The sequence below is a fragment of the Rhinichthys klamathensis genome, unplaced genomic scaffold (genome assembly GCF_029890125.1).
Source record: "Rhinichthys klamathensis goyatoka isolate OS25496 unplaced genomic scaffold, OSU_Roscu_1.1 h1tg000123l_1, whole genome shotgun sequence".
NCBI classification, from domain to species: domain Eukaryota; kingdom Metazoa; phylum Chordata; class Actinopteri; order Cypriniformes; family Leuciscidae; genus Rhinichthys; species Rhinichthys klamathensis.
In genome coordinates this window covers 7,985,151-8,003,196 of record NW_026606660.1, presented here as the reverse complement: position 1 = coordinate 8,003,196, position 18,046 = coordinate 7,985,151, and the positions used below count along the sequence as shown (strand labels likewise).

The window sequence follows — 18,046 nt, the reverse complement described above, 5'->3', positions numbered from 1 at the left end:
ACTACACATGTTTAACAAACGTTATCTATGAATCACATGCACGACTGTCACGATTGCGCTTTTCTAAATAAACTGTCGGTTCTCCGTTCCTCACCCGAACGTTACGAGGAGAACGCAAGTGGACATTTCAACTCGATTTCTAACAGATTTTCTGTATTTATCTGTATAATAGTTTGTGAGCCATAGAAATGAATGCTTTTCCACTCACATCTTTGAACTGTACTGCAAACGTGAGCGCTGCGAGGAAAGAAGAGGCATGTTTCAGTTTACCGTGTCCATTGGATGAGATTTCATGCCATTTCCCGAAGGTAACATTATTTCAGCTCTTCTTTAAATGTGGTCCGTTCACTCTTTCAGTTGTGTATTTGTGTGACGTTTGTCTTCTGTGAAATGTCTGGCCACAGGTTTTCAGTGCACGTTTTTTTCCACTTGGGTTTCCAAACCCTTCGTCATCACATTCAAAGACTTGATGTAAACCAAAGTGAACATTCAGAGAGATCTGTGGAGTGTTTTTTGCAGTGCTAATATAACCGGTTAACTGGCTTTGTTTTCCCGTTCTCATCTCCTCCTGTATTTGTGTCCAGTCCTTCTCACATCCTCATGTTTAATTTTATTTTTTAAATTATGTGATACTTCTGCTACACTATGGTATATTTGATAAATAAGGTGGAGACCAAATTTGGTGATATTGAAGACCTAAGTGTTTTGAATGTCCAACTATGAAACTATTATAAAACTTTGAAACAAAACAAAAAGTGTGATTTTCTACATACAAACAATTAACCATAATGAGATGTAGCCTATGCTCATTGAAGCTATTTGATTTTGTTGTTGCAATAGCAAATTCATTGCTATTACCTTATATACTTGCTATGTAAAGTGTAATGTTTTAAACGATTTACTTTCACAGTGTGTGCAGAACACTAATCCTGAAAGAGGTTATTTTGAAAAACCAAAACGGGGTATGCCAAAGAATTACACGTCAAACAGTGTGGTGCTAGAATATTATGGTGATTGTTTAGCAACAAAGAGCCTGCTTAAACAATGCATGCATGCTTCATTAAATAATCTCTTTTTACTGGGTTTCTACCAATGTATTTTTCAGTGGATGTGCATTTTTTTACATATTAGCAGGGACAGATTTAAATTTTTATATGTGAGTTACCAATTAGATTTATAGTTGTATATTTTGTGGTTGTATAGTGTACGAATATGGACTATATGGCCAAAGATATTTGAATGGGCACAATGGTTAAAAGAGCAATATCTTGCCAGTGAAATGTTTTACAGCAGAGCACTGGAGAACTAGAAAAGTGTACATTCACTATAAAAATGTCCATGAGTTTTCCATGATTTTCCCTGGTCTGAACTCATATTTTAAAGCTCTTATGATTTTCCATGACTGTGGGAACCCTTTGTTTCAGTCAGTGTAAAGGTGCAGTCACATTAGCGACATTTTGGTATAGGCCTAGTGATCTCGCATCACTAAACCCATACCTGCCAACTTTTGAGTTTCGCTCGGCGTGAGATTTGTTGACGGGGCGGGGGGGTAGAGACGAGTGAGATTTGTTGACGGGGGGGGGGGGGTCTCGCTCGCGCAAGGTCTCTCGCTCGCTCTACGCAGTTTGGAGCACAATCTCTGTCTCGCATGCACGCTCGCTCTAGATAACGGGAGATTTTTAACGCATTTGAGGTATAACTAGTCGATCACGAGTGGCTCAACAGGTAGATATATAGATAAACTCATCTTCCAGGCATTTGACCGCCCGGGTTGACACTTCAGCGTGAGAAATCGGGAGTGTGGCGTGTGAGCGTGTGAAACCAATCAAATGCGGGTGTCTCACGGCCAATGCGTGAGAGTTGGCAGCTATGCTAAACCTCACGTAGGCCTACCTCTAACACAAAGTCACTTTCAAAACAAGCAGCTTTCTGTTGTTCAGTGTGGCAAATTTGCATTAAAAACTCTTAAAAAATTTAAACATATAGCTAAAAGTGACTGTACCTTAAGAGAATATGTTGGACAACATACTAAATAAATCATTAGCCTGGATTTACAAATTTATAGTGTAAAATCTCAAAACCTGGCAACTATTTATTTTTTATTTTTTTACATTGTGTAAAACAGGAAACCCTGGAAACCAGTGATTCTCAACCAGGGCTAGGGGGACTCCGCAATCTTCCAAAGGGGACTCGAGATGATTTAAAATAATCTAAAACAAGCATTAAAATAAGCTTAAAAATAAGCTCTCTTTTTTTTCATGCCGTTCACAAACGACATGATTCCTTCGAATATCGTTGCGGATAATATGGGGTCTTAGTGTTGTGGTCTCAATAATGTTGAGAAGAACCACTGCTGTAAACATTGAAATGGTGGCTTTAACGACAAACATATTGAAGCCAACAGGTGAAGTACAAAACATGACGACTGTATTAACAGTGCATATATTTAGCCAAATGCTAGTCAAGTTATGGTCATTGAATGGCTTTCCTGAAGTAAATGTAACGTTGTGTGACATTGTTTACAAGCCGTTTTAGTTATGTCGTTCTATTGTTGAAACACTGATTGAGCCATTACATAAGACCTGATACATTTCAGTAAGTTGTACTGTATCTTTCAACATACATTCTGATGTTCATTCATGTTTATTTCGAACTTAAATGCAGAGGACAAATTCTGAGAATGGGTCACCATACTTGGCCTTCACATCACTTCCCTTTTTCACTTTAGAGAAGAGGAAGAGGTTATCGTGAGACCTACAGTGCCATCAGGCCACAATAAAGAGCGTCAAAACGACAGTTTGAATTTTGTTACAAAACTTACAATTTGAAAGCTCAGACTTGGTTTCATATCAAAATGAACACAGCATTAACTTTTTCCAAGTATTGAATAGCAGGTGCTATATAATGAATAGTGGAATTTTGTTTATGTACCAACTGAAAACAGCATTGATTAAAAGATCTCGGTGATTAAATCGATATCATCAACCCAGCCCTAGTGTTCACACAGCTGACATGTTTACCTGTATTAGCTTATGAAATAGAAATAGACAGAGAAAATGTGCTATCAGAGAAGTAATTAAATAATTAAACGTCACCATTTTGGTCAATGATTGCGGTTTGCGGACCTCCAAAATTTATTTTCGGTCATCCCAAAACCCCATTCCCTAGCCAATGACAGCTGGATATAATCGTGAGACAATGAATTCAGTGAAACCTGGGTGAACTGAAATATTTAATTGGCATTGAGCACAGATGACAACAGATGGTTACATCAGGAATAAGTCTTAATATAAAAAGGTGTATGACTGGATAATGACATCTTAAAGGTAGAGGCCCTCCGGTGTTCCCTCCTGCTTCTTGTACAGGACGTTCTCTTTAGACTTCTTGAAGTCTTCATTAGTAACTTTCATTCTCCGTTCCCTCAGAGCCATTAGCCCTGCCTCTGTGCAAATGGCCTGAAAAAAACAACAACATTAAATCACTATTAAGTACAACGGAGTGCATAAACATTTGTTCACAATCATTGGTGGTCTTTGTTCAAGTTGTAGTTCATTTTAGGCCTAAATTAAAATGTGTTAATTAGTCGGACAAGGCGAGATCAACTTCATCGTCTTGTTCTGTGTCTGAATATGCCTAATTCAACTATATAGTAGGTGAAAAACTGTGTGTAAAACAAGTATTATGAACATCATGAATTCAATGGACACTGTATGCATTTTGAGCTCAGTTGAACGGATTCTTAAACACCTCACCTCTGATTGGCCATTGTGTTGACGCGCTCAACATATATGTTTCTGATTGGCCACTGTTGACGCACTCGGTGAAGAGCGTCAAAGATGTCATTGTTGATCATTGTAGCCAATCACAGACATATGTTGGGCGCGTCAACACAATGGCCAATCAGAGGTGTTTAAGAATCTGTTCAACAGTGCTCAAAATGCTAGAGAGCTAATCACATTTTTAAAATTTCAGTTTTTGTCTTTTGAGTAGTAACTTCTAGTAGTAGCTGTCATGCCGAATTTCATACTACACAAATTCATAAACTATTTAAAACGTACTTTTTAATGGTTTCAAAGCAAGTTTCAAAGCAAATGTAGTACCTACTGTGCACTGCAGTATGTGGTTTCGGATGCAGCGATTGTTTTAGCATGTAATTTAATTAAAAAAGCCTTTGACGCTACCTTGATGTCAGCACCCGAGAGGTCTTCTTTAGCCAGGATGAGTTCATCCAAAGTCACGTCATCTGCTACGGTCATCCTGCTGGTGTGGATCTGAAAGATTCTGCGCTTGGTCTTCTCATCCGGCAGTGGGAACTCAATTTTACGATCAATTCTACCTGTGGAATCACACAAAGGGAACACCTACGTTTAGTCTATATGTAATGTAGTTATGTGCACTTTAAACCCGATGAAAATCTCCACACTAAAGTTTGACATCAGATGTTTGTCTCTGGCCAGTGAGTCCACTTTGATTTAATTATCATGTGAAACCCACACCAGAAATAAACATGTTAAGCTGACTCATTCACCTGGTCTAATGAGAGCTGGGTCAAGTGTCTCTATCCTATTAGTAGCCATGATGACTTTGACGTCCCCACGGGAGTCAAATCCGTCCAGTTGGTTTAGCAGCTCCAACATTGTTCTCTGGATCTCCCGCTCTCCTCCGGAATTTGAGTCATACCTGCAGTGCAAAGGAACAACAGCAAACATCAGTGTTTATACAGTCTAATCTGCACCTGATATACACACACGTGGTCGCACATGAGTTTTCTATTCAATGGTATATTCTATATAAATACAACATAGGATAGATGTTTTCAGTGTCAGTTGCAAAATCCACCAATACAAAGAATTGTCCCATCTCGTCAAAGAATAATACAAATTGTTTTTCATTTTTTTGTGAATTATGAGTAAATATTGTGTTGGGCATGGTTTTGCAGTATTTTTGATCAAATAAATGCAGCCTTGGTGGGCGTAAGAGACTTCATTAAAAAAACATTAAGAAAAAAACCTTACCAACCCCAAACTTAAACATGAGCTTTAAAATCCCCAGACTCACCTCTTTGTGCCTATAGCGTCGATCTCGTCTATGAAAACGATTGATGGAGCGTGTTCCTCAGCCACTCTGAAGAGCTCTCGCACAAGTTTTGGACCATCTCCCAGGTATTTCTGAATAAGCTCTGAGCCCACCACCCTCAGGAAGGTGGCAGACGTCTGGTTCGCCACTGCTTTTGCCAGAAGAGTCTTGCCTGCACACCCAGAATATGTAATATCAACACAGAAATCTGTCACATGAATGCGATATTGGGTTTTGAGACCCATCAGACTGACCTGTTCCCGGTGCACCGTACAGAATAACTCCTTTGGGTGGCTTTATTCCCATCTCTTCATAATACTCTGGATGTGTGAGGGGAAGCTCCACAGACTCCTAGAAGGTCAAACATGCCTTGGAATTAATTTTGATTTCATATAATTTGCTGATAATTTTTTTTCTAGTGTTCTTGTACATGACTCATCAGTACATGATGTTGTTCTAAGGAAGAAAATGTTATGAAAAAAAAACAGACATTTCATCAAAATATTCAATCTCTGCTTCTGAAATTTTCTGCTAACATAAGCTCACGTGGGCAGAGAAAAATTGGCAAAAAAAATTATATTGCACCCTTATATGACCCTTTTTTTTAATCCAATCAAAGATAAAAAAAAAAAACTTTTTGCCGTTCTTAGCCACTTTGAAATTAATTAGTTCTTAGTTTCTTAATCAATCTTAGTTTCAAGATGATAAGAAATTGCTTAATATTTGATCATCCTTTGTTGCTTTTAAAAATGTAAAGATACCTTTCACATATCCCTAACTTATTGACAATTTGGTTTAGAGTAGACTAACCAGACAAAAATTAGACGAATAGAAATGTCTTTATAACCAGACCTTGAAAATGTTGGATAGGAAGCTAATAAGGCGTCATCATTTTTATATCTTAAGTACATATAAGATGGTAAGCTTTGCTCATTTTGTTTATATTCACTATGTGAATCTTGTGTTCAAATGTTTAAATGGTCTTGCTCCTCAGCCTTTATGCAATTATTTTGATTGGTGAAGCAGATCCACCAGAGTGGCTTCTAGTTGCAACTGTATTTGCTCAGACTGCAACATTTTGGAACCTGTTTATTTAAAATCTAATGCTAACTTTAATATTTTAAGAGAGCTACCAGATCTTGGTTAATTCAGCAACAAACTTTATTTTATATATATATATAGTTTTTTTTAAGGTTTATGAAGGCATTTCTAGGGATGCGTGTTGCTTTGCTTTAAGCATTATGATACTTGTCTTGTATAGGATGGCTGTAGTTTCAGTTTTATCTATGTACATTGAATCCGTCCCTACTCAAATAAACCATAAATAAATAATCAGTTTTAAGTCTGATCTATTACCTTGATCTCTTGAATCTGGTTGTCCAGACCTCCAATGTCTGCGTACGTCTCCTGTGGGGCCTTTTCTACTTTCATTACAGTCACCAGAGGGTCCGTGTCATCCATCAGCACCCCGATTACTGCATGAACCTGCAAACATTTACATCACTCAAATTTCATTACGGAACTACTACAATGAATGCATAATAATAACAATACGGCATAATAAATATTTGGTAATAAAATTGATTTCTGTGAGTCAATATTTTTGTCTATTTATTGATTTGAAAGACTTTTACTAACCTTGTGGTTCAGTAACACAGAGCAGCCGGGCTCAAGGAGGTCTTTATCTACAAATGACAGAATACTGACATAATGTTCAGAGCCCACTGAAGTCGAAACAATGGCATGATTATCATCAATGATCTCCTCCAGAGTTCCCACTGACATGGGCGTCCCTCGGAGATCATCCACTTTAGATCTCTCCTCCTACAAAACAAAACATTATGTCAAGGGATGGCATGGTTTTATCTTCATTTGTGTTTGTAAAGGGTTAGTTCACCCAAAGTTGAAAATTCTGCCGTCAATGAATCACTCTCATGTTGTTCCAAATCAATAATAAATTCGGGCATTCTTGAATGAAATATGAGAGTTTTCTGTTCCTCTATTGAAAGTCTATTGACCCAAAACTCTGACGCTTCAAAATGTTAATTAAAAGATTGTAGAATAAATCCATATGAATCGAGTGGTTTAATCCAAGTCTTCTGAAGAGACATGATGATTTTTCGAAGAACCAATGAGGTTTGATCTTGCACACCAAGCAAGTCCATTTGAGCTTGTTTGTTTGCTGATCAATGTTTATATGTGAATAAAAGCCTAAATTCTATCTGTTCATCATATAAAGCAATTGTGTCTCTTCAGAAGATTTGGAAAAAACAGCTTGATTGATATGGATTTATTTTAGGATTTATTTTTTAATCAAGTTTTGGGTGAATAGACTTTCGAAGGAGGGACATAAATCTCTATTTTTTTTATTTAAAATATCTTCTTTTGTGTTCAGCAGAAGAAAGAAATTCATACAGGTTTGAAACAACATGAGGGCGAGTAAATGATGACAGAATTTTCATTTTTGAGTGAACTATCCCTTTAAGACCTTTCATTAAATATTTGTATTCTACTTTGTAATGCCTATTTGGGCCAAATTATGGTTCTTTTAAAGCATATATACTGAGTATAATGGAATATATTGTCTTTTATGTTATGGAATATATAACATAAAAGACACAATAATAGGCATGTTCACCTCCTGCTTCTCCTCCAGAGGTTTCATCTGCTCCTGGTTTCTGATGAACTCCTCCTCCATCAGCAGATAGTCTTTAATTCTCTCTTGTTTGAGGAGTTTCAGTCTGCACTGTGTGTGTGGAGTGACTGAGGAAAAAAATGATAGTTACATCTCATGATTTTATGGATCACTACAACTATTCATGTATGAGCCTCTCATCAGGTTTGGTCAAGGTATAATGATGTTTATTTTACCCAAAGGCAGTTTGCTAGCAGCATCTGGTCCCTTCACTCTCTTCTTCCTTTTCCCAACTCTTGTAGGAATGGGAGGCTCGTATTTCTTTTTCTTATCCTAAAATTCAATGCACAGGAAATTGGTTTGATGATTAAATTCCTCAAACAAATTCCTAATGTTCTAAATGGCTAGATTTCTCCAATACGAATCTCTTCAGACTCTTTTCATGTCATTTCTTTTAACCACTTAATAGTAGTATGGGTATTTGTGAAATAAATTCTCACCTTGTCATCTTTCTTCCCTCCACCAGGTCCTTGTCCTCCACTCTGACTTTGACCCTGTGAAATTAAACATTCATTTAATTTATGTCTATCATCTACAATGACTCATATTAGATTTATCATATATATATCTTATGTTATGTTATCTTTAAATATATATATATATATATATATATATTATGTTATCTTTAAATATATGTTATGTTATATATATATACATACAAAAATACACACACATACATACATACACACATTAGGCTGAAATTTATATTTGGCTTTATGTTGTATGTCTTTGACTCGTGCGTTTATCCATTTTTGCCTTAATACCAGTACCAATGTGTAATGATATGTGAATATAATAACAATAACGAGCTGACGTTATATTAATCATTCATTTGTTCTCTTTTTATATAATACATTGATTAAGCTAACACTAAAAGCTAACGTCCCGCTTTACTGTCTATCACACACTACAAAATTGAGACAAATGCTCAAGAGTTCTAAATATGCATTGTTCATTTCTAGACCAGAAATACATATATTTTAAAGATAAAATAAACCTTTTAAAAAAGAAAAGGGAAATATGCTGTCTCACCATTGTCGCTTGATGTCTGTTTCTCTGTGTCTTCTTCTGCTCTGGTAGATCAAGTCAATTGTGCCCTCTTCGCCACCTTCTGGAGAGGAGGGAGCAATGAGGTCCTCAGTACTTGTTCGTGATGTCACATATGGGAGCGAATTAGTTCATATTGTTTCTAAATATTTAACTAGTTGGTTATTAAGTTTATAAGCTTCTATTATCAACGATTTGACGCTATAAGAGAGCTAGACCCAGAAATTATCGCGAGAGTACGCTGTTCACAAACAAGCTATTTGGTTAGGGTCTCGCGAGACTTTCACAGTATGAAGGTTACCAATCCTTGGTGGTTACCATCTTGCTGCGATCCCGATCACTAATGTATTTATGAACCCGAATAAAGTAATGGGAAGCGTTGAAACCTTTGAGTGTCTTGAAGATTTTAATACATGTCTTCAGCAGTATGAGGAGGACACGAACACAAAATTTATCGTTTTGAAGAGCGATCGTGCATTTGGAAAAAGTGGTATGTTTAAAAAGCGATGCCATCTCAGGTTTTATGTTTTAATGAATGATCTTTAATATGTTGATCATAGTCAGAGTTGCTGCCAACTCTAGATATTTTTAGGGCGTAACTTGGCCTGCACATTTAGAGTTTTTCTAAACGATTGGGTTGAAACCACAGGCAAACCCCCTTTAGACCTAACGTTACATTGAATTAAGAACATGGACCATATATTGACATAACTTATGAATATCATGAAGATTTGTTGGTGGTTTGAGTTGTATTGCTGCACAAATCACCTAGCAACAAACAGAACACACTAGCAACGCCCTAGCAACCCCACAAACCTTCTTGGAACCTTGACTGCAACTATAAACTATCTTGATAATTGATTTGTTTGTTGAATTGTTTGTTTTTTTGGTCGTCAGTTATCTTGCCCAATGCTCTAACAACCACTCAGAACACCTTAGCAACCTCATTGCATTGCCCTAGCAACCACTTTAACATACGTTTGGCAACTATCCATAATACAGCTCCACTCAAATTTCTTCTTCCCTATGTTTTATTCCCAATGTAGATTTGACAGTGGAAAAACAGCTGCAGTGGGAAGTGAAGATTGTTCCGTTCAATGGCGTGCCTTTTAAGATTCTTGGGAAAAAGACATATGTATGTCACCAAGGAAGAGACAAGCACGCCAAAGCCAAACAAAGACGTCAGGAGAGTAAAGTACGAGCTTCTCGCACAAATGTCTGATCATTTTTTTGACTGACCTCATGACATTGACATTTATGCTCCGTCTCGTCTTCTGTTTCAGGCAGAAGGTCATGAATATCCATGCCTGAAAACAAGACGCTTGATGCAACCAACTAAAAAAATGGGTTGTCCTGCGACCATAAATGTGATTCATATTGTGAGGTTTCCTGAGTATAAGGTAAAAACTTACAGTGTTAGTTCACCCAAAATGAAAATTATCCCATAATTTGCTCACCCTAACGCCATCCTAGGTTTATATGACTTTCTACTTTCTTGTTTGTGTTTGTGTTGCCAGATAACTGAAGATAACCCTTACCAGAAACGAGAAAAGTCATCAGCTGTTAGAGAAGCGCTAAGACTTGATCCAAAGCGTGTGCGAACAGAAGAAATGTTTGCAGCCAGTTTCCCAGATATTAAGGAGCATCAAAACCACCCCATTAATGGAAAGGTTTGTGCCGTAAGTATTGTTCTCAAGTCATGACAGATTTACTTGGCCGTTGATTATTCAATTGTCCCAATTAGTTTGTATATTAATAATATTAATTATTATTTGCTCTCTTTAACAAAAATGAAATGATTTTTGCTCTTTAACAAAAATGTTTTCAAATAATACAGTACTGTTCAGAAGTTTTTAAAAATATATATTTTTATTCAGCAAAGATGCAAGGATCTAAAGTGACAGTAAAGACATTTGTAATGTTACAGACGATTTCTGTTTCAAATAAATGCTGTACTTTTGAACTTTCTATTCATCAAAGAACCCTGAAAAACATCTATCATGGTTTCCACAAAAATATTAAGCAGCACTGAAGTATTATGTGACACTGAAGATGAGAGTAATTATTCAGAAAATTCACCTTTGTATCCCGGGAATAAATTACATTTTAAAATGTTTAGTTTTACTGTATTTTTGATCAAATAACTGCAGCCTTAGTGAGCATAAGAGACTTATTTAAAAAAACATTAAACAGCATATCGTACTGACCCCAAACTTTTGAATGGTAGTGTATGCTGGGAAATTGATGGGTAATTTCATTTTGTTCTGCTTTAACTTGCAGGAATCAAGAGACATTTGGAACATCATAAAAAAAGTCAAAGCAGGAAACAGGAAGTCCAGTGTGGACCATCATAATCTACAGGTAAAGTCACAAGATTGAGGTGTTGTTACAAATAAACTGTGATAGGCAAAGTCAACATGAAACCACATTCAAAACTAGTTTTGCTTCGTAATATGATGTATTTCCAAGTTAAACATGTACTTACTATGTACTTATTATAGTAATTATAATTACTGGGTAATAACTAGGTACTAACCCCGAACCCACCCCTAACCCATGTACTTACCTTATATTAGACAGTACTTTCTAGGTAAGTACACTGTAAGTACACGTAAGTACTGTACTGTAAAAAGGAGCGTTACCAACATAATGCACGAAAAATGTAGGATGGGATCTGAGTTTATCCCCCAGGAATTGGAATGGTGACGCGTCGTTGTACCAGAGGTGGAGAAGCTTGAGTAGTGTTTTGGCTGAAGGTCCTTGATTTCACCACTAGATAGCGTCATTTCAACCCTGCATTACTCCTCTTTTGTTAAATGGTTTTAACACTCTCACCTGTGTTGAATTACTCTTAATTGTCAACCCTATTTAATGCCCTGTACACATCATACAATTTTGGGCTGCCCCAGGCGAAAGATGACCAATCATGGTGATTTCTGTGGTCGTGGCTCCTAAACGGTGGTCCAACGTCGTACAGTGAGAGAGGTTCAAAGACGGCCATTGTCAAGGTCTCGCGACCAAAGACAGCCGGTGATAATTCTCTGACTGAGTCAGACATTTAGCAAGATCAAGGACGCCCACACCAGAGACCCGAGCTCGATCCCTAGCTGGATCATAACAGAGATATTTTGAACGCAACTAGTCAATTTGGATTTCATGTTGACGCTTTTTGAACACTGATCATGTTTTATGTTGCAGGAATGATTTTATTACATTCAAAACTAATTCACAGAGATTAATTGAGAGTTTATATGTTGTAGGCCTTGGTAAACACATGGAAGGAAGAGGGCTGTGCCATTGAGTACAGACCCTCTCAGGAGGAAGAGGATGGTACCGTGGGGAAGATGTTGCTGTGCTTGCAGACGCCATGGCAGAGGAGGCTTATGTTGCTGTATGGACAGCATATGTGCTTACTGGATGAGACCTATCGAGCGGGCAGGTGTGTTTGTTCAAGCTGAGTAATAATAATGAGCAGCTTTACAGCAGAATTGAATTAGATCATTATTGTCCTGTTTATCACTTTGAAACGATCTGTATTGTATAAAGCGCTATAATTAAATATGACTTGACTTGATTTGACCCCCATAGGGCCACAAGGGAGTGCTAGGGGGCCCTTGGAAAAGTTCAGATAAATGCAGTGTAAAAAATATAAAAAATAAAGAAATAATAAAAAAGATGAATTAACCAAATAAACAAATAAAGTTGAATAAACTACAAAATCTTGAATTAAATTACCAAATAAATAAACACTAAAATTTGATATTTTCTATCTAATATAACTATAAAAATAAATCAATTTTTAATTTTGCAGAGAATAGAAAAACTGCAATGTAAAGTAATTGACACATGTATAATATTAATGTATTATTTAGGTTTTTATACTTGAAAATATATAACTGCCTTTTAAACTTTAGGACGTGGGTGCCTCGCTTGAGTATGATCATATTTGTGGGTCCATGGCATCAAAAAGATTGAAAACCTCTGTACATAGTGCACAAAAATAAAAACCTCAAAATGGTATCTCTGCCTTTGCCTCACAGAAATTCACAGCCACTTTTCTTTCTGTGGGTGAGGACAAATGTCAGCTACGCTGCGGTTGGAGTGTTTGTAACTCAGACAGAGACTAAAGAAGTCATCGCAGAAGCCTTGAAGGTGTTTCAGAAGTGGAATTCAGACTGGAATCCATCACACTTCATGGTGGGCTTCTGTGAGGCGGAAATCGGTGCTCTGGAGGAGGTGTTTAAAGGTACTTTTGGACGTTTGAATAAAAAACAAAAAAAAACAATTAGTGGACAGATGGTTCTATATGGTTGCATCATTTTATCCTTTCAACAGTTTAACACACCACACCATGTAGCCTACACACCACAAGTGCTCAGGATCATTTTTGGTAATGATCTTCCGGCACTAAATCCTTTAAGATATTTATCTAGCTCCAGATGCGCTTCTTTTACGTCCTTTCAGCTCCATGCGTGTTGCTTCTCTCCCCCAATAAAGACATAAAGCGCTGCGTTACTGTATAACTAAGCTTCAGTCAGATGACGCGGTTCTTTTAACAACAGTAGCGCACACAGAGTGGTGAGATGCAAAAGAGATTGATTATGAAATGATTCAAATGAAAACATTAAAATGATCTTAACTTAACTTAGCTTTTACCTTCAAAATTAGTAATAAAACAATTGCAATTTTATCATTTAAAGATACATGCATGAAAACAGCATGTTTTTTCCTTCAACTCAAAAATGCAGTAGCACCTCATTGCAGTACACGAGATCCAGGGGGCGGAGTTGGATCCAGATCTAAGGGGTGGAGATGGGTAGGATTAGGGGTGGGGTTAGGGATCAGGGGGTGGAGATGGGTAGGATTAGGGGTGGGGTTAGGGATCAGGGGGTGGAGATGGGTAGGATTAGGGGTGGGGTTAGGGATCAGGGGGCGGAGATGGGTAGGATTAGGGGTGGGGTTAGGGATCAGGGGGTGGAGATGGGTAGGATTAGGGGTGGGGTTAGGGATCAGGGGGTGGAGATGGGTAGGATTAGGGGTGGGGTTAGGGATCAGGGGGCGGAGATGGGTAGGATTAGGGGTGGGGTTAGGGATCAGGGGGTGGAGATGGGTAGGATTAGGGGTGGGGTTAGGGATCAGGGGGTGGAGATGGGTAGGATTAGGGGTGGGGTTAGGGATCAGGGGGCGGAGATGGGTAGGATTAGGGGTGGGGTTAGGGATCAGGGGGTGGAGATGGGTAGGATTAGGGGTGGGGTTAGGGATCAGGGGGCGGAGATGGGTAGGATTAGGGGTGGGGTTAGGGATCAGGGGGTGGAGATGGGTAGGATTAGGGGTGGGGTTAGGGATCAGGGGGCGGAGATGGGTAGGATTAGGGGTGGGGTTAGGGATCAGGGGGTGGAGATGGGTAGGATTAGGGGTGGGGTTAGGGATCAGGGGGCGGAGATGGGTAGGATTAGGGGTGGGGTTAGGGATCAGGGGGCGGAGATGGGTAGGATTAGGGGTGGGGTTAGGGATCAGGGGGTGGAGATGGGTAGGATTAGGGGTGGGGTTAGGGATCAGGGGGTGGAGATGGGTAGGATTAGGGGTGGGGTTAGGGATCAGGGGGTGGGGTTGGGTAGGATTAGGGGTGGGGTTAGGGATCAGGGGGTGGAGATGGGTAGGATTAGGGGTGGGGTTAGGGATCAGGGGGCGGAGATGGGTAGGATTAGGGGTGGGGTTAGGGATCAGGGGTGGAGATGGGTAGGATTAGGGGTGGGGTTAGGGATCAGGGTGTGGAGATGGGTAGGATTAGGGGTGGGGTTAGGGATCAGGGGGTGGAGATGGGTAGGATTAGGGGTGGGGTTAGGGATCAGGGGGTGGAGATGGGTAGGATTAGGGGTGGGGTTAGGGTTAGTTAGGGTGAATCTGGATCCAACTCCTCCCCCTGGATTTCGTGTTCTGCAGTGAGGACCATCTCCAAAAATGGGCCTTTACAACATGGTATAATAAATGATAGGTGGGGTATTTTGAGCTGAAACTTCACAGACACATTCTGGGGACACCTGCCTAGTTCACACTACATGATTTAAAAACGTCGGGCTGAACTGTGCGGTTCACACTACATGACTTGCTCTCTGTGAAATCAGGAGTGTTCAAGTTGTTGAGCTAGTTCACACCACACGACACAACGTGATTGATCCGCAACAGGGGGTAACGCACTACACGCGTTGACAACAACTCTGTCACCCAACGATTCTATCTTGTCTACAAACCACGTTTTGTCACGAAAAATCACGCAATAAAACGAACCGGAAATGACGCGAAACAGCATGCGCGCCAATACCCAGCGAAGAAGACGAAGAAGAACACAACACGCGAACATGCCTTGCTCTGATTGGCTGTAGCTCATGACATCACGTGAGCTTGAGTCGTGCGACAGCTTTGGATATCTAACATGCTAGATATTTTTCTGGGCTCGGCGACGCGTCTGCAAGGCGTCTGCGAGCGTCTTTGATGCGTTGTTGGCTCTTTCATACTAACAGATTGGCGAGCGTTCATCGCCCGCTAATCTCCCGCGATTTGCACGCGATAACACCCTGACCTGTCGGCGAGCTCAACGATTTGCAAATCGGGCTTAAATCGGGCTTAAAATCATGTAGTGTGAACTAGGCTTAAGACGTATTTTATATCTTGTAAAATGGGGCATAATATGCCCCATTTAATTAGACGTGTCATCATTTCTAGCATGATGCTAATGATTAGATCATTTTGATTGTAATATTGCTGTTAGTAGATTAGATGTTAGTAGAAGAGAAATATCAAAAATGTCTTCTCAGATTTTGGACCACTTCAGATGCGGTTCCATTTTCAATTTTCCTCTAAATTCTGAACATAACTTTTGGTGGTCAGGTGAAGTTAGTAAACCGGTTAATATTATTCCTGTGCGTCATATGAGTAATATGAGGAAGAGTGATTAATATTGTATACATTTCATATCTTGATTTTAGGGTTACTAAAAGCTAAAAAAAAATATATTTCAATTTCAGGGGAACTTCCTAACATCTGAATGTTAAAGTACTGTTTTGTAATCACCCTTCCTTGTAGTCGTGCAGGCTGTCGCATTGAGTTGAGGAGATTGAGGAGATTGAGAAGGTAGATGCTACAAATGTGACAAATGAACAACATCTTTGTCATTATAGGTTCTAAAGTCCTCCTCTGTGATTTTCACAGAGAAAAGGCATGGATGGAGTGGACAGGAAAAAAGGAAAATGATGTGACATGTCAGGAAACGGTTCTTAAACTTCTACAGGCTATTGCAGATTCTCAGACGAATGAGGACTTCGAGAACAGCACTTTTACCCTTCAGCAACATCCAGACTGGCAGTCGAATGAAAAACTGAGAAGTTTTTTCAGAAAATGGCTTTGTCATGCAGAGGCGAGTATATTATTTCTGTGGAAGTTCTATTAATAATCAGTAATGATGATGGCGTGAAAACTAGTGACGCATATTATGCTTTTTGGTTTCCTGAACTAGAAATGGGTAAATGTGTTCAGAAATGAAAACCTGAATGAAGCCGTCTTCACAAATAAAGGTGTTGAAAGACAAAAGGAAGTCCTGAAGCATTCCTACCTTAAAGGTCACAGAAACTGCAGCCTGAGCGAAACTCTAATAGTCATTATGAGAGACTTCCTGCCGAGATCCTATCAAAAGTAAGAACTGGATTATTGTGGAAAGTCATCTGACACCTGTCATATTTTACCTTAACCCATTCAAAAAAATTCTTAAGACTTTGTGAGATTCATCCAATGATTTTGAAACTAAACATGAATTTGGCTGACTAAAAATCTCTGTTTCCATATACAGATACATTGAATTGAATATCAAATGCTCACGTAAATACAGCGGAAATGTGCCTTGTTTTCTAAGAGACAGACCAAGAATAATGGCTCAACACATCATGAAAAGGCACCAAGAGTCGCTGCTCTTCAATGCAAGAGACATAACGTCTGCTGGGGAGAACGTCTTCCGTGTTCAGAGTCAGACTTCACAGGAAGAACATCTGGTGAACTTTGGAAAAGGCGATGAGATGCCTTCATGTACATGCATGGACTGGAGGAGACATCTTCTCCCATGCCAGCATTTCTGTGCTGTTTTTACCTTAGTTCCTGGATGGAGTTGGGAGAATCTCAGCTCTGCGTACAGTAAGAACCCCCTCTTCACGTTTGACGAGGTTTGCCTTGGACAATCTAGAACACTTCCTCTTACTTCTGGTGATCTTCAAGGTGAAGAGCCTCTGAAGAAGAATCAGGAGAACGATGATAGTCCAGAGGGAGACGGCTGCACTTCCAGTCCAGAGAGAAGTCCGTCTCCTGCTGCTCCCTCAGAGAGCATCCTGATCACCCCTAGTGTTCAAGCAGAAAAAAGGGAGAAATGCGGTACCTTGTTAAAGGAGATATCTGATTTGACATGCCACATACATGATGGGACATTTCTAGATTCAGTAACTGATCGCCTTACAAATCTTTTAGAAGATTTGAGGCGACACACTGCCCATGATGACATCCTTAACCTTTCCTACACACCTCCATCCAAGAAAATGTGTTCGTCAGCACCCGCCGGGCACCCAGAGCCACTCAACACAATCCCAGAAAGATGTCCTCTATCTGGAATAGTTGGTGATGCGGACAACCCCCAAAAGTGACTTTTAAGGTGTTGCTTCTCGTGTGCATCGTGATTTGTGTCCGTACAAATTTTTGCCATTAAAATTTGTAATTTTGTTGTATGTGTGGTATTTTGAACTGTAGTCTCTCCTGTTCTTGAGAGATAATATTGGTGATGTAGCTTCACGGTCTGGGCTGGTAACTGAAAGGTCGTAAGTTTAAACCCCGCATGTGGTGGTGGATCATTGTTCTGTGCGGTCCTGACAAAACCAGCCTGCTGGTCATTAAAATAGCCATCTTGAGCATTTTTTTTTTTGTGTGGAATGTGGCAAGCAGGACAAGGCCGAGAGCTGTGAGAACGTAGCGAGGACGGTTGCATGAGTGCTAATGGAGCTTCCCTGATCTTTGTTACATAGAAGTTATGTCTGATATATACATTTTATTTGATATGACTTGTGCAGTCAAAGTTGGTTTGCCAACTGTTAATTAGTAACATTGCAACTTTTCACAAAGAATGCCAAAAAAGTTATAAACAACAAACATAGAGTATAGAGTAATATTGGCATTTGATCTGAATATTACTCACAA

The 18,046-nt window shown here is 39.2% G+C and overlaps 2 protein-coding genes across 2 annotated transcripts; one reads left to right on the top strand and one right to left on the bottom strand.

The window, feature by feature from the left end:
* Positions 1-3,218: 3,218 nt before the first annotated feature.
* psmc1a (proteasome 26S subunit, ATPase 1a) lies at positions 3,219-8,904 on the bottom strand. Its single transcript, XM_056256077.1, has 11 exons — positions 8,804-8,904; positions 8,212-8,265; positions 7,948-8,044; positions 7,715-7,839; positions 6,715-6,900; positions 6,433-6,561; positions 5,331-5,427; positions 5,059-5,248; positions 4,529-4,680; positions 4,182-4,336; positions 3,219-3,455 (listed from the first exon to the last, which is right to left on the bottom strand). The coding sequence occupies exons 1-11, from the start codon at positions 8,804-8,806 to the stop codon at positions 3,321-3,323; spliced, it is 1,323 nt and encodes a 440-aa protein (XP_056112052.1). The 5' UTR covers positions 8,807-8,904; the 3' UTR covers positions 3,219-3,320.
* Positions 8,905-9,102: 198 nt separating this feature from the next.
* On the top strand, positions 9,103-17,768 carry si:dkey-31c13.1 (uncharacterized protein LOC100002197 homolog). The gene is made up of 10 exons (XM_056255833.1): positions 9,103-9,308; positions 9,865-10,013; positions 10,102-10,218; positions 10,336-10,488; positions 11,099-11,179; positions 12,079-12,257; positions 12,859-13,064; positions 15,997-16,262; positions 16,332-16,507; positions 16,662-17,768. Exons 1-10 carry the CDS (start codon positions 9,170-9,172, stop codon positions 17,497-17,499), a joined length of 2,304 nt encoding a protein of 767 aa, XP_056111808.1. The 5' UTR covers positions 9,103-9,169; the 3' UTR covers positions 17,500-17,768.
* Positions 17,769-18,046: the final 278 nt, after the last annotated feature.